The sequence below is a fragment of the Chaetodon trifascialis genome, chromosome 23 (assembly GCF_039877785.1).
Source record: "Chaetodon trifascialis isolate fChaTrf1 chromosome 23, fChaTrf1.hap1, whole genome shotgun sequence".
NCBI lineage: Eukaryota > Metazoa > Chordata > Actinopteri > Chaetodontiformes > Chaetodontidae > Chaetodon > Chaetodon trifascialis.
In genome coordinates this window covers 7,897,653-7,921,602 of record NC_092078.1, presented here as the reverse complement: position 1 = coordinate 7,921,602, position 23,950 = coordinate 7,897,653, and the positions used below count along the sequence as shown (strand labels likewise).

Here is a 23,950-nt window from a genome sequence, read left to right as displayed (position 1 = left end):
TCTTGAGCTGTTGAGTGGACATGGAACGGCAGATAGTAGAGGCCACCTTTGCTTGTCTGGCTCCTTTTAGAGCTGCTCGGCGCTTCAGAGTGAGTGACTCACACAATGCAAGGTTGGAAAGCTTTGAAAGAAATTATAATTGGATGCATGGCTTGCATATTCAGCGTGGGCCTTTGCTCAGCACTTACCAGGTTAAGGTTATTCGATTCAGGTGCGAGTGAATTTCCATTTTGTCTCACACTTAGCGGTAATATGATGTATTTTCTTGATTTGAGTTGATGAAGATCTTTGACAGTCTTTATGTAATATAATGCAGGGACAGAAATGCATGAAATCACTCATGCTCCCCAACTTTTGCCTCAGGGCATTTCCCTTCTACCCCCATAAGCACCATTATTGCCACCTGCCCCTTGACTGTTGTAATTGGGTGAGTTATTTTTACCTCTAATGCCTTTCCTTCCTCTCCCCATCCCTCCTTCCCTCCATCCTTGGTGAATTAATTGGAGAGGGCAGAAGGCCACAGCACATATTGGGTAGGTAACGAGTGGCGAGGGCTGGACGGCCGCTAACACCCAGCGCTCTAATTGGCTGCCTGAGAGGGATGAGGGTCATTAGGTATAGGTGACTGCTTTGCCCTCTCAGCAGAGACACACACGCGCATTCAGACAGCATGTATGTGCACATGCAGTACAGTTCTTCCTCCTCCATATAGCCAGGAAAACAGGGCAATTTCGCAGTAATTCATGTAAACCGCTTCTTCAAACTGTGTTTGAGCTACAGCCGCCTGCTGCCGCCTTTAAGATCCTCAGCTGAGCCGAATGGGTTGGTGAGAATGAGCTTTGAATGAGGTTGGCTCATCCCCGCACTCTCATTATCGCGTCACGCGTCTTCAAACCTCCGAACAGTCTGACTTTAAAAGAGCGATGACTGTACGTGGTTATAATTGATAGGATAGAGGGGCAAGTTTCTGCTGCTTCAGAGCCCTCACATCAAAACTTTTAGCTCAATTAGGACCAGGCCATACGGTGAGTTCACTTGTCTCACTTACGCTCTCTTTGCTCCTTCTCTAGTCTTTATCGTTCTCTGTCTGTCTCTTATGTCATCTCCCTCCAACCTCAGAGTGTCTTAATTACGCAAAATGCTTCACAGGATCTGATCTCCACGCAGGCCTGTCGCTCCGTCTCGATTTCATTGTGCAGAACTGCACAACGGAAAGGAGAATAATTGCTTCAGTCTTTCCGAACAGTCCTCTAAATTTGTTTGAAGTGGTCTAATTGGGGCTAATGATGGTCAAATGAAGATTTTGACAACATTAGCCCCAATTGAACCAACCCACACAACGCTGGAAGAGGCTGGAAATCCTGCAGCAGGCAAATATTTAAGTGACTTCCTCCGTGTGTTGCAGTCTGCGAAATTTGGCTGCGCTGAGAAGTTTGTCGCTAATTAGTTGAAGAATTCTGCAGGAGACGTGGCAGCGCTCTCCCCCGCACACACAAACACACACACGTCTTTGCTCTGCTAGGCCATGCATTCCCCCAAAAAAGTGCCCAATCAACAAAGATGGTGTCGATTCATTTTCTTCTCTTTGTTTGGTGTAATTAGTGTAAATTGTTTTGCTGGTGAAGAACAGTTAGCACAGAAAACACACATGCTTTATAGCTGGCACAGCATGGCGGCGTTTAGCGCTTCTCGCTGAGGCCGCGTTTTGTAATTTGCTGTTGAGGAGTATTGGCGTAGATCCTGTTTTTGTTCTGGATCTTCTTACACAAACGCACTTTTCTTTCTGTCGACTGCTCCGCTGACACCTCACCCGTCTCACCCACTCTCTGTAAGGATTACCAAGACCTCCTTTCACTTGTGCCTTCTCCCCACTTCCCCTTTGTTTGTGTTCTCGCTGTCTTTCTCTCCCCCTTCTTGTGACTCACGTTTTTGGTTTTGTGTGTGTGTGTGAGTGTGTTGTACTTCTCTCTACTGTAAGTTTGCCTGCCTGTGTTTTTGTGCTCTGTTTTGATGTTGTGCCTATATGTGTGTGGGTGTAGGCGCGCTTCTTTTGTCTTCCTGTCTGTTTTTTTTTGTGTCTCAGCTCAGAGCTCAAGGCTATAGAAAATGGTCTAAACTGCTGTGAGTGTTGAGGGTGAGGTGGAGAAGGGAGCGGGTGATGCAGAGTTATAGTGGAGCTTATGAAAACGGTGCCTCTGCATCTAACCCCTATTTCTGAAATGGGCCTCAGAAAACATTGAGGCTGAAAGCTTGGGTTGGTTTGGATTCCCCAGATGCACCTTTGCCTTTCGCAGAGCTTTGCTGTTTCACACAGGTACTGTACACACACACACACACACACACACACACACACGCACACACACACACACACACTCAATGCAGCAGCACACACTATAGCCTGTCTTTCTTTCTTAACACACACACACACACACACACACACACACACACACACATGTCTCACTCAGACTTGGTTTGTGGATCACCGTCGAGAAGGAGAAAACGCCACCGACTGCTCTGCGCGTTATTGGTCTGTCACAGACTATTTTCAGCGGGCCTCTCACACGTCTTACTTTCTGTCCAGGTCCATTTCCTAAAAAAGTCCGAAACAGACCACAGGAAGCTGTGCATTTGCTTGTTTTCTTTAAACCAAATGACATTCAAGCCACGTGTTTGGAAGAAGTTGTGATGCCACCTGTTGATCTCACCTTATGAGGGAGGGTCTATAATTTGGACAAAAACAGTGAAGGACCCTAACATTTGCAGGGCCTTTTGGGAATCTTGTTAATTAAGATTAAGATTTCCTTTATTCATCACAAATTTTTACACACAACATGCAGAGTTAGGGGGGGAAACTGCACGCTCGCCATGCATTTGTGAAATTCTTTCTCCGCTTTTGACCCATCCTTGGGAGGATCCTTCCTCCGCGGCAGGCCAGGAGCGGTGGGCTGCCAGCGGCGCCCAGGGACCAGTTCCATTGTCGTCACCGTTGGTCAGGTGGTGATCTTCGTGCGTGTTTTTAGTGGGGGTATTTTTATGGAGGATACCCCAGGTGAACACGGGGAGAACATGCAAACTCCACACAGAAAGGCCCCTTTTCCTCGAGCAGCAGGCACCGAGGGCATGGTGGAGGACATGCCCCCAGCGCCCACAGCAGGATTCGAACCGGGACCTTCTAGCTGTGAGGCGACAGTGTTACCATTGTTCCACCGTGCCACCTGGCTCTGAAAATGAGAAAGTGATTAAAGGCAGAAACGAGTGCTCAGTTGATGTGTTTCTTTGCCGTCCACCCCCTCTTTTGCTTCCTGCTTCTTGCTCCCAGAGCTCCTCCTGGGGGCTCCCAGGGTTTTCCCAGGCCAGTTGGAATGCATAATCCCAGTTCTGGGTCGACCCTGGAGTCTGCTTCCAGTTGCTTGGAGTCCCGGGCCACCTCAATCGGCATCTTTGAATTCTTGAGTTAAATGAGACGATTGAGACCACTTTTATGTCTGGTGTGGGAAATATGAAGCTGGAGCAAATAGCTGGTCAGGTTAGGTTGGAATAAAAACTGGAGACGGGAGACTCGACCATTCACACATTTTCTATCCTTTGTTAAATCTGTACAGAAATCAAAATGTAATGCTCCAAGAAAAACTGACTCTTAACCCCCCATAAAACAGTAAATATGCTTCAGTTTTTGTACCGATTCAACAAACGAGATTTCACTTGTTAGTTAGCTTTAGAGGCTCTTGTTAGTGGATTTTCTTACTGCCTGTGGTGAATAAAAATAAAAGTGGAAAAAGTGCTTTAGTGTGAGTCTCTTTCAGCACAGTGCAGCAGCTCATGTTTTATTTTACTTTGACATTTTGGGAGAAATGCACTTTGTTTGTTTCCTTGCCAAAAGTAGCTTGATACCGCTCTCATGTCTGCGCTAGCCTGGCTACCAGCGCCGCTAAAGCTTGCCAATTAGCAAGGTTATTCCACACACAAATAGACATTTAAGATGCGAGTTTTTGAGTTTTACATGGAGAGCTGCCAGGCTAGCTGTTTCCTCTCGCTCCATACTGAACGCACAGACATGAGAGCGGTGTGAATCTTCTCATCAAACTCCTAATCTAACCTCACAGTTCATGAGTTTCTGTCTCCCTCTTTGTGTGTTTCCAGGACTATAAAGCAGGTCTGGCCATTGCCGAGGTGGAACTGACTGCTGCAAATATCAGAGACTCGGACCGAAGGGGCTTTGATATCAACACGCCCTTCAAGAACTTCTGGTACGTCTGGACCCGTCTGTGTATGTGCGTGCATTTAAGTGCATATATTTGCACGCTCGTGCACGTCTTTGTCTGAGTTCTCTGTCCCCTTCTCCCACAACAAAGAGCTATTCATGATGTGCCTTTTCATGTGTGTTTGCGCGAGAGAGAAAAGTGCTCTCTTTCCGTTTGATCTCGGCTCAACAGCCACCGCTCCTCGTTGCTTTTTCCATCGTCTAAAAGAGGAGTGTTAAGCGAGGGAATCTCTCGCACGCAGCCTTCAGAGCGATGCACTTAAACAGGCTGACGTTGCAGCACGCTTCCTCATTTGTCTAAAATCTTCCCGGAGAAGGCAGCAGGTGTCAAAACTTCATTCACGTTCCTCTCTTAAGCAAATCTCGCTGCATTATTGTCCCATTTCGACCATATAGTTAAGAAAATGGCCTTCACGTACACTCAGGCTCTTGCTTCACTGTATTTTAATCTCAATAATCGCATCTCATAAAGCATCCATATTCACCGCTGAAAGGCAAGGACGAGCATTTTGGTTAATCTGCTCTTATACATGTAAGGTATTAAGAGTCTCACAGAGTGATAAGAGTTTAGTGTACTCGTGCTGAATGAATATTCACGCAGTCTTATCAGATTGGCCTTTTTTATTTTGTTTTATTTTTTTCAGAAGCGTGTCTTTGGTTCATACCTGGAGATTTGATGGGATTAATTCAAGCCAGAATGTTTTCAAGGCTTTGAACTTATCCGTCTTCTATTTTTCTTCTTTTCAGAGAAATGTGCCGAAGCGAACCCATTATGTATTTCAAAGTTAAAAGCAGCTGTGTTGCTAATTCAGAACAGAAGAATGACAGTTCTTGTTTATTATTTTGAGCCTATTTGGAACAAATTGCTGAGATTTAGATTGTTTTCATAGCTGCGGTTTGCTTCATCTGTCCCAGTCTGAATGTCATTCGTTGGACAGTTGTTATTAATTCAGTCTGTGACTTGACCTGAGCCTCGTCAGCATCCTCAGGGTCCTTTCACAGCTGTTTGGTTCTGTGGATTTGTGGCGTGTGAGATCAGTCTGCAGCCTCTCTCTCCCTTTGTTTGCTCTGGTTTGAAGCTGTGAACGTGTTTTGATTCAGTTTCTCTTCACTCTGGGAGAAATCAAGCAAACCAGATTGCATCACTGAAAGCCATGTGTTCGCTCCGCTCATTGATTAGTGTCTGGGGCCGGAGTGAGAAGGTAGACGCCGGTCTGGTTTACATCTTGGTTCATATTAGTGAGCTCAGAGATGATTCAGCTGAACAGGACTGAACAGCACAGGTTTGAAAACAACTCAAAAACACTGTTGATCTGCATTTTGTTGTGAAGTTTTTTACCGAACCAACAGCTAATATTTACATAGTGGTTGTGAGCGCACACATGCTTTTATTTGCATTTCCTTTTGCAGTATTTTCTCTCTTAAAATTGATGCTACATTGTGGTTTGCGCACTAAAGCTGCTGCAGCGGCCCGGGTCCGGCTCCAGCCTGAGCCCTCAGCTGCCGTCGGCTCATAAGTTTCTTTTGACTGCATTTTAGTAGCACTCTGTGTTCTCTGTCAAATCCCTTTCACAAACAGCGCCCACCACACACATCGCAGACTTATTAGTCGTTGCAATAAACACGGTACATGAGAACAGGGTCCTGTACAAAAATCAGTAAATATCGATTAGGATTTTTTTTTTTCTTTATGAAGTGTCCCCTGGGAGCTTCGTGCAGGTATCTCTGCCTCTGTAGGGCACAAAGCCTTTCAGGTGACTCCAGTCCCTGAGGGCCTGCAATCAATGAGCGAGCTGCTTGTTTGTGCCGTAATGGCCCATTTAGAATACAACCGTCACAGCTGCCTGGACAAAGCACGGCTTGTTTGTTTGTGTGCGCTTGTTCACTATTTTCGCTTCTTTTTTTACCCCTGTCTTTTTTGCTCGTTGCCTTGTGTAAAGATTTTTTTCCCCCCGCTCATTCCTCTACCTGTCTGTTGTATGTCCGATCGATGTGTTTGTGTCAGCTCCCTTAATGGTCCCATCGTTTGGCAGCTTCGTTAATACGTTGGACGTAATTGCCATTTTGTGTGAAACAAAAAAAAAAAAAAAAAAGAGGTGGAATTAAAATGAGCTCAGGTCTCCTGAATTGTTTTGATGAGGTGATTGCTGAAAAGGTTTTATTGTGTGCATGAGTTTGTGTGTGCGTGTGCTCGTGCGCGTGCGTGCGTGTCAAATCGATTGGTAGCCCTGGGAGCGTTCTCCTACCTGCTCAAGGTGGGGATTAGTGAGAAACTCATCTAATCACTTTAAGCTGTGCAGACTCACTTTGGCTTTTCCATTGTTTTGCTGCCATTAAACGGACAGAGCGTTCGGCCCGCTGCGGTAGATGCAATAGTGGACTTTTATGAGTAGGGGGAATGACAATGAGGCCGGGAGGAGAGGAGATGTTACCAGACAAAGACACGAAACTTTGAAGAGAAGACAAACTTTGTGCTCTCGATCAGAAAGCTGGTCTGCGAAAGTAAAGCTGCAGATAAATGCTTAGCTCAAGGGCATGTTGAAGAAAAGCCATTTTTGTCTGGTTTGTTTTGTTTCTGTCTGGTTCATACAACTCCACTGTATCAAGGCGGCATTAGGAAGAAAGACTACTGTGCACCGCATTGGTAGATATCACAGTGTTTGTAATCTGGAGAAAATTACCCTTTGAGGGATAGTTTGCATTTTTCAAACCCATCTTAAAACACTGCTCATATGTCCTTGTGCTCATTGAAAGGATGACTGGCTGCCCCTGTCTGTTAATACCAGGCTTCAGCAGTCTCAGTCTTGCAAATACATTAGTCTGAATTCATCATCTGCAGGGTCATTTCCCAGAGTGTATAAAGTTCCCTCAGAGCCACAGAAAACAGCTGTTTTCACAGATTAATAGATAATAAACTGACCTCCTTCAAAGAAAAAGCGTCGGTGTTGGTGAGCATGTGTGGTTCACTGTTGGATATTGGTGTCATATTTGCACCTTAATTGACCTCATTTATATTTACAATGATACTGCAAATATGACCTGATTGCAATGTTAAGATGAGCTCCAAATCACTCTGAGGTCAGTTGTGTGAAGTCGCTTCATTGACACTGATCTGAGGTCAGATTCAGGATTGTTTAAACTCTTTTTAAAAAGTTTGTCCCTGAGTTGCTTCCGATCCTTCAATCAGGCGCTTCTTTGAGAGAGAGCTCTGATCACAGGAGCTGCGTTAACATCTAATTATCAAGCAAATCTGATGATTTGAGCGTTTGAACTGTTGAAAACTTCTTCGAGTCAAGTCTAAAATCACCTCACTCTCTGAATCCAGCTCTTCTTTCTTACCTTGTAATACCTTCCTGAACACCACTTTAGTGAAGCTTAATCCAACTTTGTTTGACTGATTTATCTCTCCTGAATATCTGCCAGTGTTTTCACCTTATGTTAACATCCCTCTTGTATATTTTTGGCCGTAATGATTGATGTAACATCCTTTTAACTTTGGATCGGATAACTCTTTTTTTTTTTTTTTTTGGCTGTAGCTGTGAAGCCAAATTTTATTCAGAGGTGTCAAAATTGGAGTCCCGTTTTCAGATTGATTTGATCCAAGAAAGCAGCTGCATAGGGCCGTCTTTGAATGGTGGTGGGTGGTGGATTTTAGAAGTGCACTGTGATCTGTTCGTTTCACAGCAAGGTCGTTATAGAGGCTGTATTGATCACCCACATATCAAAGCAATCAGTTCTCTCGGTGATAAATGCAAAGGAAATGACAAGTTGCCATGTCACCTCCTCAGCTTGTACTAATTGCCTGCGCTAATATTTGATATGCAAGTGTTGTTGAACAAACACTTCCACAAACCACTTGACTCTCTCGCCATTATGTACGTTATGCATGCATACAAAGGAACCGTATAGCTATTCATACTTCATGAAGAAGAACGGTATCTCCTCTCTTATGTGAACCTTGGCGGGCAGCAGAGCATGAACGCCTTAAACAGCAGTCAGGATAAAGGACACCAGTGCAAGTAAACTTTCAAACTTAAGATTTAATGCCGACTTTAACCGAGAATTTAAGAAAGTCTGTCAAGCCAGCGCACATGAAAATTGGATTTCCCAATTTAATTGTCATTATCCAGAATACATTTTCATGAGTGGGGACTGGTACTAGGTCCTCGGGTGAGCAGGGAACCTTGAAGCCGGCTGTAAGGAGCAGTATTTCCAAGTCCGGACCATGAAGGTCATGTAGGCCGGCTGAAATCGAGTTGAATGAGCATCTCGTGAGTGCGAACTGCATAAGTATGTGGATTTCTGTGAAATGCCCAGATGTATCCAGGAGTCGTGAGAGTATGCGGCGCAAGCCCACTGGACGCACTGCGTCTTTTCAAACTGCCCAAGAGTGGACGGACAGACGGTTCTAGCTTGGCACTGTAGTTTATTTATTTATTTTTTAAAATGAAGTTTTATGTAAATTGATGGCAAATGGAAAAGAAGCTCCAGTGTTTTCGGAGTTGAGAAGCACTGCTGTAGCTAAACTTTATAGCATGACGTTCACAGCACCACGACAGCATCTCGTCCTAACGCATTCAGTGTGAACGGACCTGCAGGCAGGACCAGACGGGCTGTCTCCCCTCGTTTCTTTATGCTAAGCTAAGCTAACCATCTTCTGGCCATGAGATTGACATCGATCTTCTTCTGCTCTGTCGTCCATGGTAATAACTGACAGAGATTGGGGGCTTGCTCTGGACTTTCTGAGTCTTTCTGAGTCTTTAATTGCTTTCTTAATTCACTTCCAGCTTTCATAACTATCCACATAATTACAAGGGAGCACCGTGGAATTGTGCCTGGTGCTCAAAGGATTTTCAAATCTGTCAAAACCACAGACATAACGATCCAGAACAGATTTTCCATGTTTTAATCAAAAGAAGGAACACACCAGATGATTCAGTCGTGAGGCAGAACCGCACACAAATGGCCGTTATAGTGAAAGATTTCAGGGTGATTCCAGGGATTTCTGATCTCGCAGGAACTGACGTTTGATATTTCAGATTTGAAATCAGGGAGAATCTGATCCACTTGGTATGATTGAGGCCCGTCTGTAAACCCCTCACACTGCGGGATCAGACCCAAAATCTATCCGGTTATCCTCCAGCGTGGGGCCAGCGTAACATGAGAGCTCTGCACTTATAGTTTGTGGGCGGGAAGGAGCCTGAAGCCTGCGATTGTGAGGGTGATTGACATATTTCCACAATATGAGGGATTCCTTCGAAGTTGTAATTTTCGTGAAAAACCGGTGCTTGCGAACAGCTTTGGAGTTCTATCTAAATTTATAATCAGAGCAAAGCCACCAATTTTATTATTGCCAGCTTGTAAAACAGTAATTTTACTCCTGCTCCACCTCTTACATTTATGTTAATTTCTGAGTGGCTTGGAGGAATTGATTGAGATCTTTGAATTGATTCTTTGGTGGCTCCTCATTTCACATTTCTCCCTCCGCCACCTGTTGCCCTTAAAGCTCTACTTTATTTTGCGGAGACCGGCCTTCACAGCACACCTAACCCTCATCGTACCCCGCCGCCGCCTCCTGCCTCTCTTCGCTCCCTTGTGTTTTTCGGGGGCCATGTTGGAGTTCAGCAGACGATGTGAGCAGTTGCCTCTGTCGACGGGCTCCAGGCAGAGACCGGTTGGCACAGACCGGCTGAACTCAATCAACCTATTGATCTCTGCTGGGTTACTTGGGCGAGGTCGGCCCGGTGCGCATCCTCTGCTCCGGGCGGAACTTTCCTCCCCATCGCCCCCACCCACCTCGTCCTCCGTCTGACTTTACACTGGTCGCCATGTTGCCATGGAGACCAGTGGTCCCATTTCTCCTGTCTTAATGCTTCCTTCAGTCAAGCTACGACTCTCTTCCTTTCTTTTTCCTGTTGATCTTTGTCGCTCTTGCTGTCTGCTTCCCTCTCTTATCTTCGCTCTGGCTTCAGCTCTCACACACACACACACACACACACACACACACACACACACACACACACACACACACACACACACATACATTCAGCTAAATTTGAGATGCTCAATACAGTCAGCAACTTCCTCCAAATACATCCTCCCCACTAGAAACCTGTGCTGTCTGTCCCTGCGGGGTGTCTTGTTAGACAGTAATTGACATATTCCATCAATCCTGTGTGTGTGTGTGTGTGTGTGTGTGTGTGTGTGTGTGCGCGCGCGCTGTCTAAAAGGAAAACTAGTAAGACACAGATGGAGTGACAGACAGAGAGTGACACAATTTACACTATATGGCCAGAAGTTTGTGGACACCACTGCTGCCTCCATTTCTGGGACAGCTTTTTGAAAAGTGAGTCCAGGCACTGATGTTGGGCAGTAATGCTTGGCCCACAGTCGGTGTTCCGCTTCATCCCAAAGGTTATGGATGGGGTGAAGTCAGGGTTCTGTGCAGGCCACTTCCTCAACACCAAACAGGTGTCTGAAATACCATTAAGTGTGTCCACTTGTGGTTAACTCGGTTATTGTTGACTTTCTGCAGCAACCTGATTTCTAAAATTTCATGTACGTGAGAAACTTTGTTTACTTAATTATAGTGAGGGATTAGAGAAACTGCTTGCTAGAGTTATTTTTCATTTTATTTGACATGGACAACAATAGCATTGGGACTGCAACGTACAATTACTCAAAACCACCAGAAGCATTGTTTAGTGTTTTGTTGCAGAGTGCTAATTTCCAACACCTGTCCACAGGAGGCTTTGAAAAAAGTTAAAACAGAAAGAAGAAAAAAAGAAAAGGAAAATAAGAATACAGTACAGCCAAACTCCTGGATAAAGCTGATTTCTTGTATGTATAGCATCACTGGGTTTCATCAAGGTGAAAGGCGTCTCCAGAGGCAGTGTTTGGTTTGTCCGTTCTGTAGAAACATGGCGGTGCAACATGGTGGACTCTCTAGACGAGGACCCACTCTCTCTGTAGATATAAAGAGCTTTTTATGAGATAGTCAAAACACAAAAGTTCTTACATTCAGGTGAATATAAACTAATGAAAACATACTTATCTGCCAGTTGATCTCCCTAAATTATACACACTGGTCCTTTAAGTCTGCACCTGCACAAGAGTGTTAAATGTAACTTTTGAAAATGTACATTCAAGCTGCAAATGTGTAATGTTTTCACTCTTTTCCATCACCATTTCTCGACTTTCTTGAGTCTAATATAGAAATAATATCCTGAAAAATATCCTGCATTAGCACTTCATAGATTTTAGTGGTGCAAGGTGAGACGGATTGATTTATCTGCCCAGTCACCCCCTCTTCCCACTCCCCTATCAATTTCACCAAATCTATTGCAATCACACATAGGCATACACACTCAGCAACCCCCCAAAACTACTCCAGATACTGCACACCCCAGTAACCCTGCCAAGCTACACTATGCTGTTTAATTGCTCTCTCAAATCAAATCAATAACAGTGAGGCATGTGTTGGGGTGGGGGCAAAAAATCAATTGTTGCAGCTTCACGGCCGAGTCAGAACGGGAGAAGGAGGAGTGGATTGAAGCAGTCCAAGAATCGATCGCTGAGACACTCTCCGACTATGAAGTGGCAGAGAAGATCTGGTTCAACGAGGCCAACAGGAGCTGCGCCGACTGTCGCGCCCCCCAGCCGGAGTGGGCGTCCGTCAACCTGGGTGTGGTCATCTGTAAGAAGTGCGCAGGTAAGAAATAAACCTCTTTAGTCTTGGCTTTCATCAACTCTCTGATGCGAACTCACGCTGGATGCAGGCTCACACACCGATAAACAACAATACTGTACATGCAGCGCACTGTAAACAACCCCCCGCGTGTACTTATACTCTACCTGCCCGCACACAGCGAGGCGTGAATGGAAGCAAGCAGTCTGTCAAAACACCTTTTATAAGATAGTTTTGAAAGTGCTGGTTCCACATCTGTGAGCAGGGACCCCTAAGTTGTCTCAAAATAAATGTAAAGGAAAAAACAGGAAAAAGCTGAAACACCTTATGGGTCTATAATTTCCCATCATACCATGGTCTGGGCGAATTCTGAGTGGCTGCAGGGTGTCCATTAATTCCTGGTAATGGACACCTACTGAGCAGTTCCAGTGAAAACGTTCACCTTTCTCAATGAACGCACAGGCTGCACAGCCTGTGTCTAAACGAGTAACAGCAACACGGACGCAGTCAAAGCTTCTGTTTACAGTTAATTGCAACATGCTAACGAGCTAATTACAACAATGAGTGACAATGAGCGTTTCTTTTAACCTGTTTTGACATTGTGAAAACTGTGATGACTGAGAAGCTGAGAAGAAAAGGGAGAAAGTACACCAGGAGAATTAAATCAAATCGATGTCCATGCGACGTTGCAATATATTCTGTGTGCCTACGAGCATGGAAACACTGCATAAGAACCTTATGGTGTGGGAATGATTGATCCAGGTGTTAGTCAAACCCTCAGGTGTTACCGGAGAAGCTGAGTTATGGTTTGTGGAAAACGCAAGAAAATACAAATTAATGGCCCCTTTTTTTTTTCCTATGGCAAGTGCCCATGGTATGAACGGGATGACGCCCGTTAAGGTATCCATAATCAGAAATTAAAGAATGACGGGGACGCACAGTGGAAGTTATTACATCATGTCTTTACAGGAAGTATCCTGGAAAAAGATGACGTAATTTGGTACCAACTGCAGGAAAAATTAGACAAAGTTCTCATATTCAGGTCAAGATTTAGTTAATTGTGTGAGGTTTATATTCAGTATTTACTGTAGTTTATGAGGGAATTAAACCTGAGTAAACACTCATTCATTATTTATTGATTACTTGATTGTTCCTTGAAACGTTATCTGTCATGTATGTTTAATAGGGAGTTTGAGCCGCATGAGTGTTCAGCTGACCTGCTGTGTCGAACCCTCCAGACTATGAATGATTCTACGTTTTCCAATTGAACCACGCGTCGTTACTATTTTACCTCCCTAATCATGTTGTTTATTAAGCTTTTCTCACAATCTTTCCATCTAACTTGGAGAGTTTTGCTTGTTCTTCATCCGTTGCTTAGTCACAGCTCACAGACGTGCTTATTCAACCTGTCACAGACCAAAATAGTTGGGAACCGGTGATGAAGACATGTTCTCATATGAAGTGAAAAACATGCTAAAGTAAAAGGCCTGTTAAATTCCTAATCTGTATGTGTGGCCCGGTGTTTGTGTCCGTGTGAGTGTGTACTCTGACCCAGAGGCTCTTTTGGAATAAGTTCTCAGGTGATAAGCCGCTTATGGGAGTTGGCGTCTGGCCTCTGGACTCTCTAATCTATTTGGCAATGCTGGATGGCTCAGATGAAATGACAACAAAGATTAAGCCACAGGCGAGAACTTGGGGGATCCCAAACTGCTTCTTGACCCTCTAAACATGATTAGAGAGAAGCAGCGGCCATGCTCGATCTAGAGGGATATCTGGTTGGTGTGTAGTCCTTTTTTTTTTGTCCCTCTCTCTCTTGCATGCTCCTATCCACTCATCCTTCCCCCTCCAGATCTTCTCCGGCCCCGAGATTTCTCCCAGAGCCATAAGTTTTAATGCGATTCTTCACCTCACCTCTGCAAAGCCCGTGTAATTGGTACGCATCAGATATCCAACATCCCTTTTCAAACACCCTTAAATGATTTCATTTGCAGGGGTGTTTAATATTACATTTTGTCGACACGCTGGGAGAGAGAGGTTGAATATCTGCAACGAGGAAGCTGTCCTCACACTGTGCTCTCCTTAAATTAGGTGACGATCCATTTGGAATACCAATGACTGTTCACGCTTTTAATTAGCGCTCTCATGTCATGGACAATAAAGAGAAATGCTGAACAAGAGAAAGAGGAAAGAAGTAATGAGAAGGCTAATGGTGAAAATGATCCCACATTGGCTTTCCTCTTTTTGTGCCAAGACGGAATGAATTTTAATAGTCTGTAGCTGCACATCAAAGTGCGAAGCTGCAGACTGTTAATATTTTGTCTTTGTTTGCGGAGGAAACTTGAAGGACTGTTAAGGTCCATTATTTTCTGTTTTATGAAAACAAGATGATCTGTGTTTATTGTGAATCTGATCAAAAACAGAATCATCCAAAAACCGGGGTGAGAAAAACTATTCGCAGCACAGGCGTTCTTCACTATAACCATGTGCGTTTGTCACTTTAATTCCTAATCAGCCGCTTCTTTGTGTTTTCTCCCGCTTTTCTCTTCCCTTTCTATTAGAAAGTGGGAACGCAAATAGAAAGTTTTCATTACGTGAGTCGTTCTTGTCAAAAGAGGACCTTGTTTGCTGAAACTATGGTGTCTTCTTGCAGCAGGAAGCAGCACTGTGGATAATCAGCTGCTTTCTAAAATAATCTGGATACTTTCTGGTGAAAATTTAGGTTTAGGTTTTTTGGCCACTTGGGGGCAACGCAACAAGGTTTAAACTTGATATGTTGTCACTTCATAAAGTTGTTGGAACAACTATTTTCACATTCGGCAGGCTTATAGCAACATTAGCATTAAATTTGAGTCCTGTTTCTGGACACACAATCGACGTACACGTAGCCGACATAAGTACTTCCCTGTGACCTGGACATCATGAACCAATCCTTGGGCTGCACCGTCTCTGCTTCGAGTGTAATTGATGGAAATATGGCAGACGGCGAGGGATGGATCCAAAGGGAGTTGGGATTGTTATTCTTTATCTGCAGTGGAGTGGAGTTATTAAATTTTGAGTTAACAGTTTGTCCTGCAAACTGAGCTTGAGTCTGAATTGATTATACTCATGCAAGCAAAGGTTCCACGCACACACACACAAACATAGATGAACATACACACACTGTCAACACCTGCTTTTTGTTAGTATGTGGAGCACATGTTTTTTTTTTTGTTTGTTTGTTTGTGTTGCCATGTTGGTTTTGGAGCAGGGAGCACAGCGCATTGTTTAATTAGCAACTGATCTGTTTGACTGACTGTTTTATTGATTGCTGAGATCGCTCTGACTTGGATTGAAGGATTAAAGAAGTAGCTTAGATGTAGTGAAGTGCTTTTGCCATGTCGCTGTAGCTTAGCTTCCGACATTCCTCTGGAAGTAGCCTCAGTGCTGTGAAGCTTCATGTAATTTCCAAATAGCTTCCCAACACTGCAAGTGACACCTTTGATATTTGATCCATTGTTCATGCAAGAATATGAATGCTCGTGCAGTTTTAACGATAGCCTCGTCCCACTCCTGTTGGTGTTTGTCTTCAATAGTTAACCCAAGACATAAACCCTCATTCTGACCCTGGTCCAGCCCACATTCACCTGTAACTTTACCTCCCAGGAGCCGAAGCTGTCCCACTTTCTACTCTGTTCCTTTCATTCCCTCTCTTTGCCCTTTCTCCCACTATGCAATCCAACCAAGCAGAGGAAATGACATTACTCCAAAGATCAAGAGGCCCCTCTCCACACATGTAATTGCAGTAAACTCCTTTCAACCAGGATGCAACTCGCAGACACGTCTGCTGGCAACAGTTGCCATGGCAACCCACAAACGCAGCGCTCATTGCTTTTCTTTGTTTCCCTCTGACTCATCACTGAGTGAGGGGAAAATGGCACACGAGTACATGGGGCTGGAAAAGTGCTCCGTGAACTGTCGCAGGGAAAGTTTTTAATTGGGCTTGAAATCCTTTGCGGGTCGGGCACTTTTTTTGTGAGAGCCCCTGTGATGGGAATGCCCTTTTGTGTGCTGTTGTGGTTCCATCAGAACGCTGAAGACATTTACAACAGGCGATTTATACTGGAGGCTCTCACCGTGCACCCGGTGGCACGTGCGATTGCACACTTTCTTCAGGTTCATTACCCTTACATAAGTGAAAATGGTCCTGTGGTGCTTTGTGGCTCAGTGGATGAAGCGTGGCCGTAGTTATTCAGCGGACGCCCGGAGTGAAGTATTTGCACTCACAGGCAAAAGTGAAATCTTGCTCTCTGGCATTTATTTGTCAAGATGGATTTGGTCTCAAAGACGGTGATTTTTCCTCTTTTTTCAGTGTGACTTTGGACAAACCAGATTTTAAGACGGGCCTGACCACACTAAGGCATCCACACTTGACATTTTAACATGAACTTTTTCCACAAAATATTTGAAGTAACCTTGTGGATGAAGGCAAACCCTTCAATGTGTAATCACAGGGCTCAGCTGAAACACACAAAGTGTCACTGACAACAGATCGGCAAGGACAAAAGCATTAAATTGTTATTGTTGGTGAGTTGGAAGATAATAACCCCCAGATTTTTTTTACTGAATCACTTTAAACCAACAGGTTCTTTTACTTCGTGTTTTTTGTTCAACTCATTTGAGAAATGAAGAGTTCAATCGTACATAACATCCAGACTGGTGATGCCTCCTTACTTTTCTCCATGTTTCAAATTTCCAGCTTGTCCCGTATGGTGTTCCACAAGGTTGACTGCTTGGTCCTCTTGATCTTATACAATACATGCTTCCACTCAGCTACATTATAAGACTGCACAGTATATGTTGTCATAGCTATGCAGACTTTATGGCACCTACAGACTGACTTAAATTATCACATTAAATATTTGGATGTTTTCAATTGAATTGTATTAAACCTAAAGTTAGAGTAATTGGTGCTCATTCTAAATAACACAAAAGTGGCCGTGGACTTAAAACTTGAAAAATAGAAAACAATATGTAGGTAGTATAGCAGTGTAATGCTGTTGTATCATGTACAAAAGAATATGAGTTCAGAACTGTTGTGGCAGGAAAGCTGGGACTGTCCTTTGTACTTAATGCATTCACCATTTCATCACATCAAGCCTGACCACAATGGGACATGGCCTGGCATATCAAATTCACAATCCTATATGGGAGCAATTAGACCAGTCAATTAAAGTGGCCTGGTGTTGCATATTAAAGGCACTACAACTCAAGAGCTCACAGTTTTAAAATAATCTGAAGAAAGTGTTTCATACTGCGGAAAGGTGGTGCAGCCAATCTGTGCTTTTGTATCAGTTATGTGGGGTGTGTAACATTGGAAGAGTATTATTATTAGTTGTCCAAAATTCCTTGTTAGTTTTCTTTTTCTGGTGTCTGTGCTTTCTAGATCTGTGTCAAGACGGCCTTTTCACAGCTCATGGCCACACATTTCCATTCACAGCTGCTCTGCTTGTGCAAAGAAGACAGTAATGAGATCACTTTAAGTCTAAAATTATCCGCCTTTACACACAGGACAATAATTCACACATACAGCGCTCTTCTGCCAGATGTATTATGCATGTATGCTCTGTCTTTGGCCATAAGCAACCCCAGAAGCCTCTCGTTCACCCAAATAAACAGGCCGACCCACAAACACAATGAATTACTCATGATTCATTAGCAATTAATGGCCCTCGTTCTGTGCTTTCATTTCCAATTAGGAGTGCTGAGGGGACTAAATATGTCTGTTGTGAGTGAGAGAATGAGCTTCCAGTCATGCTCCGTTTCTCCGTCTTGTAACTGCCTGTTTATTGTTTACTCCATTGCTGACATGTGGTGTGTGTGTTTGCTCAGACACTGTGGAGATTTCTGTGCATATACAGTGTGCAGCTTTTAATTTTAGTTTTTCATGTGAACTTTTCAGGAACTGAAAGCGTAGCCGTGTGCTTTTGAATAAATCTAATTGAGAGAGTCGTACAAACCCAAGGGTTGTATGAATTTCTGAGCGTATGTGTGTTTGTGAACTCGTGTTGTCGACTGTCTGTCCTTGTACCAGGCCAGCACCGCTCCCTCGGCCCAAGTATTTCCAAAGTGCGGAGCTTGAAGTTGGATAGCAGCATCTGGAGTAATGCGCTGGTGGAGGTATGGACTGTGTGATGTTTTCCTTGTGAGTGAGACTGACATAAATTCTGACTGGAAATCATCCAGTGTATTGTCAAAAGGGTTTAACGTGACACTTTCATCTGAAAGACTAATCAACAAGACAAACCATACACTGATTTGAGGCTTGGCAGCTGTCAAATCCCACTAATAGAAATGATTCTCAGCTGTATTTGTCCCCCTGTCCATGTTTCTTAACCCCTCAGCTCTTCCTGGAGGTGGGGAACAAGGATGCTAACAGCTTCTGGGCTGCTAATCTTCCCTTGGAGGAGGAACTCTACAGTGGGGCTTCAGCAGAGCAGCGTGCCACCTTCATCCGCAGGAAGTACAGGGAGAGGAAGTACCGGAGGGTCCTGGAGGGCATCGATGACCTGGAGCAGCTCAACAGGGTACAGCTTTCCGCAGAGCAGAAATTCAAACCCTCAAAACGGGTGGTATAGAAGCTATGATTTGAGGTATTCAGCCTCTCTTCTGGTAGCATGGTGGTGCTTTTTAGTTTGTTTTTATTCTCACACCAGCTTCATCTCTTTATTTACAGGCCACTGAGTATCACTTCTGGACCAGTATTTGTGTAGGGAGGAGAAAAATACTTTGCCTTTGATTCTAAACCCACTCTAAGCACTTTTCTAACCACATGCTGAACTTGTTTGCTTGTTTCCTACAACATTATACTGTATGTGCTGGTGCGGGTCTTCTCTGCTTTTCTCTGTAAACAAGCAGAGCAGATGTGGTTCAAGCACATTAGATGTACAACTCGCCAACTCCCTCGCTGCTTTGTCAAGTTATCCTCGACATTAAAGTTAGGGTTAGTGTTTCATTGACTGTGTCTTTAGATGTTGTCTCGTACACACTGACAACATCAGTCTGTCAACTTGTGCCAGAAGTTCTTTTTCTTTCTGAGTGCTGAACTCTCCGCCTGGAAGTTCATCTGCATCTCATATGTGGAATACATTAGATTTATCCAGTAAGTGCTTAACATTCAATGTGCAGGCCTGACTGGAAATGTCAGAGGATCTGCTGTCATGGGAACCATTAGAAAAGCATGTTGGGTTTTGTTTTTTAGGTATCCAAAAATACAACTACCTCTCTTAAAATTGGCTAGCTACAAATAGCCAGCATATCTGTAGATGTACAAGCAATCCATTGCTGTAACATTGTTCGCATGCTATTGGCTACTTTAGCTTTAAAGTTCTTCAGCTGTAATCCAAAGTTAGAAGTGCTGTGTTCGATTAGCTATGTTAGCTAGCATAACATTGACTAGCAACAAATAGTCAACACATCTGTAGATGTATTAGCTGTCAATTGTAAAAGCTATGATATACTGTACTTCAGCTGTATGGTGTGATTCGGACAATGAAATTTTGAGACAGTGATTTTTGGTTTAGCAATGTTGTGTCCAGCTAGCTGTGTTAGCTAGCATACGATTAGCTAGCAATAAACAACCAGCCTTTCTTTAGTTGGATTTGCTGTACTTTGCTGTCATATTGTTCCTAGCCGTACTTTTAGCCTTAAAGCTATGATATCCTGTACTTCAGCTGTTATGTCCTGCTAGTTTTAGTAGCTTGCATAAAATTGGCAAGCAACAAACAACGTGCTAGCTGCTTAGTGAGTTAGCTGCATATGTCTGATTACTGGAATTTGAAAATACAGGAAATTTTCTGGTGTCTAACCCTAACTTTGACAGATTTTGCTGGGTGCTGTTTCAGTCAGTGATTCCTTATAAATAGATCTTTCAGCTAATGTTCTACATACTGCCCCCTGCTGTACTGGAGGGGAATGAGGAAAACAGAATAGGAGGTTATGCCTACCGTTAGCTTTACAGCCAAAGATTGAAAATATGGGAGATTTACAGGAAAATATGTAAACAGAAGGACAGCAAGTGAGGGTAAAATACAGTCCCAGTCATAATGGGGGGTTTACAGGTCTGGTTAGCTGCTGTACAGTAAGTAAAACATCAATACATGAAACTAAGACTTTCTGTTTCTAGTTCCATGTTTATTTATCTGTCAAGGTTGGAGCAAAGTGCCGCAGCAGCTCACTGACCATGCAATGATAGGTGGGCACCTATGATCGCTTGATTCGTACTTCTGAGAAACATCACACGTGGCATACTCCATTTGCTAAATCCAGTGAACCTGGAAAAGACCATATTTTCCTCACCTTTTGACCATCAGTAAAGCAGCACTATGGGCCTAAAAATGCCAAAGGGGATCGATCGCAAGCGCAGGCCTAAGGTTGGGGCTAAGGCCATCTCTGCCAGTTTGTGGTTTGGGGTTTATTGCTCCAGTGAAAAAAGGGCCTGTTTCTTGGCTTCCTCTTTAGGGTCTTAAAAGCACAAAGCACTGAGCCTCCACACGGCTAAGTTTCCACCTGCGTCAGCATTTACGCAGATCAGCCCCCTTGTATTGTTTTCCTGAGTAGAACGAGAAGGATGGAGATGTAGAGAGAAAGAGGGAATGATGGGGGGATAGTAAGGAAGAGATACACCAGCTAGCTAAGTGGAAAAGTGGATTAGGATCCACAACAGAAACGCTTGGGTTGGTTTTATTGCGGCTTTGCTCTCTTTTGCGTGTGCGTGTGGGAGTGTGTACATGCGTGTGAACATGTGCGCCGCTCCACTGAGGATGTGTGAATTTGTTGTTATGGTGGGACTATTTTACAGGGTGGTGCAGGAGAGGAAGTGTGACAGACGCAGAGTGTGTGGCTGCCTTCAGGGGTTTGGCCAGTGGAGAAGTGTGTGTGTGTGTGTGTGTGTGTGTGTGTGTGTGTGTGTGTGTGTGTGTGTGTGCGTGTGCGCGTGATAGAAAGAGAGTGAGAAAGAAGAGAGGAGAACGGTGGAGGTGGGTGGTTGTGTTCACTCTGTCTAGTCTGCCTTTATAAATGGACTCAACAGATTTGATAGGGATCAGTGTGTCGTAGAGCAATTATACACGCCGTGACTCAATATATGTGTGTACGTGTGTTTAAATAATAAACAACTCTTTAAAGCAGTTCCACTTATCTTAACATAAAGTAATAAATCAAAAGCAACCCCTTAAAAAATACAAAAAAAGTATTTTTAACATAAACAAGGACACTGAGTCTAATCTCATTGGACGCCTTGTTCCAGTTCTGTGTCACACTTACTTACTGTAACACAAGTATGAATACAAAAAAATAAAAACTATATAAAACCCGTCCCTTTGGGAGTCTTCTCTGGAACAAAGACAATAATACTGGCAATTTTCCTCATTGACATTCATGCAATTTTGAAATCATGTGATGGCATTTTAACAAGTTTTATGGGCCCAGCGGTCATGAAGCTCACCCAACACACGCAGTAAATTACCGTTTAAAGTGTCAATTTGAGTAATGAAATGAGAAGAAAAAGGCAGCCAGGTGATTTATACCTTAGCGCGTCAATATGTCTCTTACATAATCTGAACCATTCACGCTCATTCTGCTCGGATGTTTCCGCTCCTCGTCCGGCGTCGTCATTTCACGCCCTCTTTCTATCCCGCTCTCTCTGTTTCCCAGTCCCATGGTCCCCATTAGAAGCTCATATCCCAGTGACCTCCACGGAGTCTCCGCAGGCCACATGACCTAGAGAGGGGTGGGTGTCAGAGGACCTTCTTATATCATTACGCACACACTCACACGCAGAATCACATAAACCCTCTAGTGGCTGCGGTAATTGCTATGACACGGAAGGTCATTTCCAGAGACGATACAGAATAAGGCCAGGTTGCATGGGACTGTTTTGCAATAATCTGACCCCGCCTTGTGTGCGAGTGTGAAAGGCAAAGACAGCGAGCGAAGAAACTAATGATACATTTTTTTTTCATGTTTTCTGTTGATAAAGATGAATCGGTTTTTGCAGAGATGCTGCACGGATAGAAATAAATGAATGTGTGCCTGGAACACGCACATGCTTAAATATCCTTATCTCCGTGCAGGTCCTTTGTGTGGGTGGGCAGGTTATATTGACAGGTACTTAGTGTGTGTGTGTATGTGTGTGTGTGTGTGTACTTTGTCTGTGTGTATATGCGCAGCCTCGGCATGCCTCACTTTCAGACGGATCTTGCTTGTTTGTGGCAGATCGATGCAGCTTACTGACTCGGTCCAAGTCCGATGAAAGGAGAGGTTGCTCGTTGAAATTCCGCTATTTGCCACTCGACTCCTCTGTTGATCCACTTTGTTGCGGGTCATCGTGCCCAATGTCACATCAATTGACTGGACTGATAGGAAGAGACAGCCAGAGAGAGAAAATATTTTCCTCAGTCAGACTGTATTCTTCTGTGTCTTTTATCTTGCTCCTCTTTGCCGGCTCACCGCGTGAAACAGGTGAATACTTTTAACAAAGTGCGTCTGCATGGCTAGACATTTCGTACATAGGCACGGCTTTCCGTTGCTGTTCAAAGAAGGATGCAGCGTTATGTATTTATAGTAGCAAAGGTTTGTTTAAGGATTACGTGGCAGCGTCCTCGGGTGATTGCTGCAGCCAGTGCAGAGGCGCCTTAAGCAGCAGTTCTTCTAATGATCACTGCTAAGGCACAGACAGACAGAAAATATAGGAATGTAAGAAAAATATAAACAGAGATTTCTCGAGAAGAGAACTTTGGCTCTCTATTGAATTTCTTTCTTCTTCTTATCTCTCGGTGTCAGTTTGATTGTTCAGCTCTCCCAGGCTTTCTCCTCTTTGACTCAATTTTTGTTGGATTCGGGGTGAGATGGCAGAAAATGTTAAACCCAGAATCAGGTTCAGTTCCCCTTTTTTAATCTTTATCTCCTACCTGTTTTACACAAAAAGCTCATTTTATTTGCGACTGAGACTACGACTTACTTTGAGCTAGTCTAAAAGTAAGAAAACTCTCAGTTCAACCTATAAGGTGAAACATCGTCCAGATAAATATTGTGCACAAGTAAGAGCCATTTTAAGCCGTTAATCACATGCTTCTTCTCTGAAATGTGCGTTTGCCAAATTAACCAGACTCCATTTATAGAAACTGTGAATTTATCATTATGAAACACACTTCATTCAAGCTCGACAGCAAGTAAATGAAACTCACCAAAACCTTCTTGGTTCCTCTTGACACTGATCCAGCGGTAATGGTTATATACATGCACCTTGTTTGTACTTCCTGCAGAATGTAATCATGCTGTATGTGAACACAAAGTTGTGTGTGCTAACATATTGTGTGATTATGGGCACTTTAATGTAGATTACATACATTATATGTTTTATATCTGGCAGTTCAATACACCTTGCATGTTGAGTGAAATGCAAATTATAGCATTGCTTGAAAGCACTTAAGACAAACAAGTGTGTGTCCTTACACTAAATATGTAATTGTCTTTTTCACAATACAAACCAATCTTAACATTGTTTAAGTTCAATCTCAGGAAAAACGGCAAACTGATCCTTCTCTGTTCGCCCTTTGTCTCTTTAAATTAGCATGTCGGCTTTTATTTTTTTGCACGGCATGTTTTAGGTGTATTTTCATACAGCATGTTCGCTCCATGTATTTCCCTTTGCAGCGGCAGCGGCATGCTCTGCTGTTGTTATTTGCTCAGCTCATTGTTATTCATGCCTTGATTCCCACAATTCTCTTCTCCGAAATTGTTGGTTTCATTATATTTAATATAGCCCATTTGTCCTGTTCTTATTTGCTATATTCCTTTTTTTCCCAGGGATTAGAGATTTAATGATTCCCACAGGGAGTATTAAAGTTTGATCTTATTTTAACTTCTCTTTTGAGATCAGCGGGCGAAACTCAATTCTAAACTTTATGTGGTTTTCTGACGCCGCTTTATAGACTCTTTGTCCTCTATCAACCTGCCATGCACAC

The 23,950-nt window shown here is 43.6% G+C and overlaps 1 protein-coding gene across 1 annotated transcript in view; it reads left to right on the top strand.

The window, feature by feature from the left end:
* arap2 (ArfGAP with RhoGAP domain, ankyrin repeat and PH domain 2) overlaps positions 1-23,950 on the top strand; it is a 111,178-nt gene that overhangs the window by 29,997 nt on the left and 57,231 nt on the right. The window contains exons 9-12 of the mRNA XM_070993119.1: positions 4,141-4,247; positions 11,773-11,972; positions 18,019-18,104; positions 18,329-18,511. Of these exons, the coding sequence (XP_070849220.1) occupies positions 4,141-4,247; positions 11,773-11,972; positions 18,019-18,104; positions 18,329-18,511 (576 nt within the window). The remainder of the gene's footprint in view (positions 1-4,140; positions 4,248-11,772; positions 11,973-18,018; positions 18,105-18,328; positions 18,512-23,950) is intronic.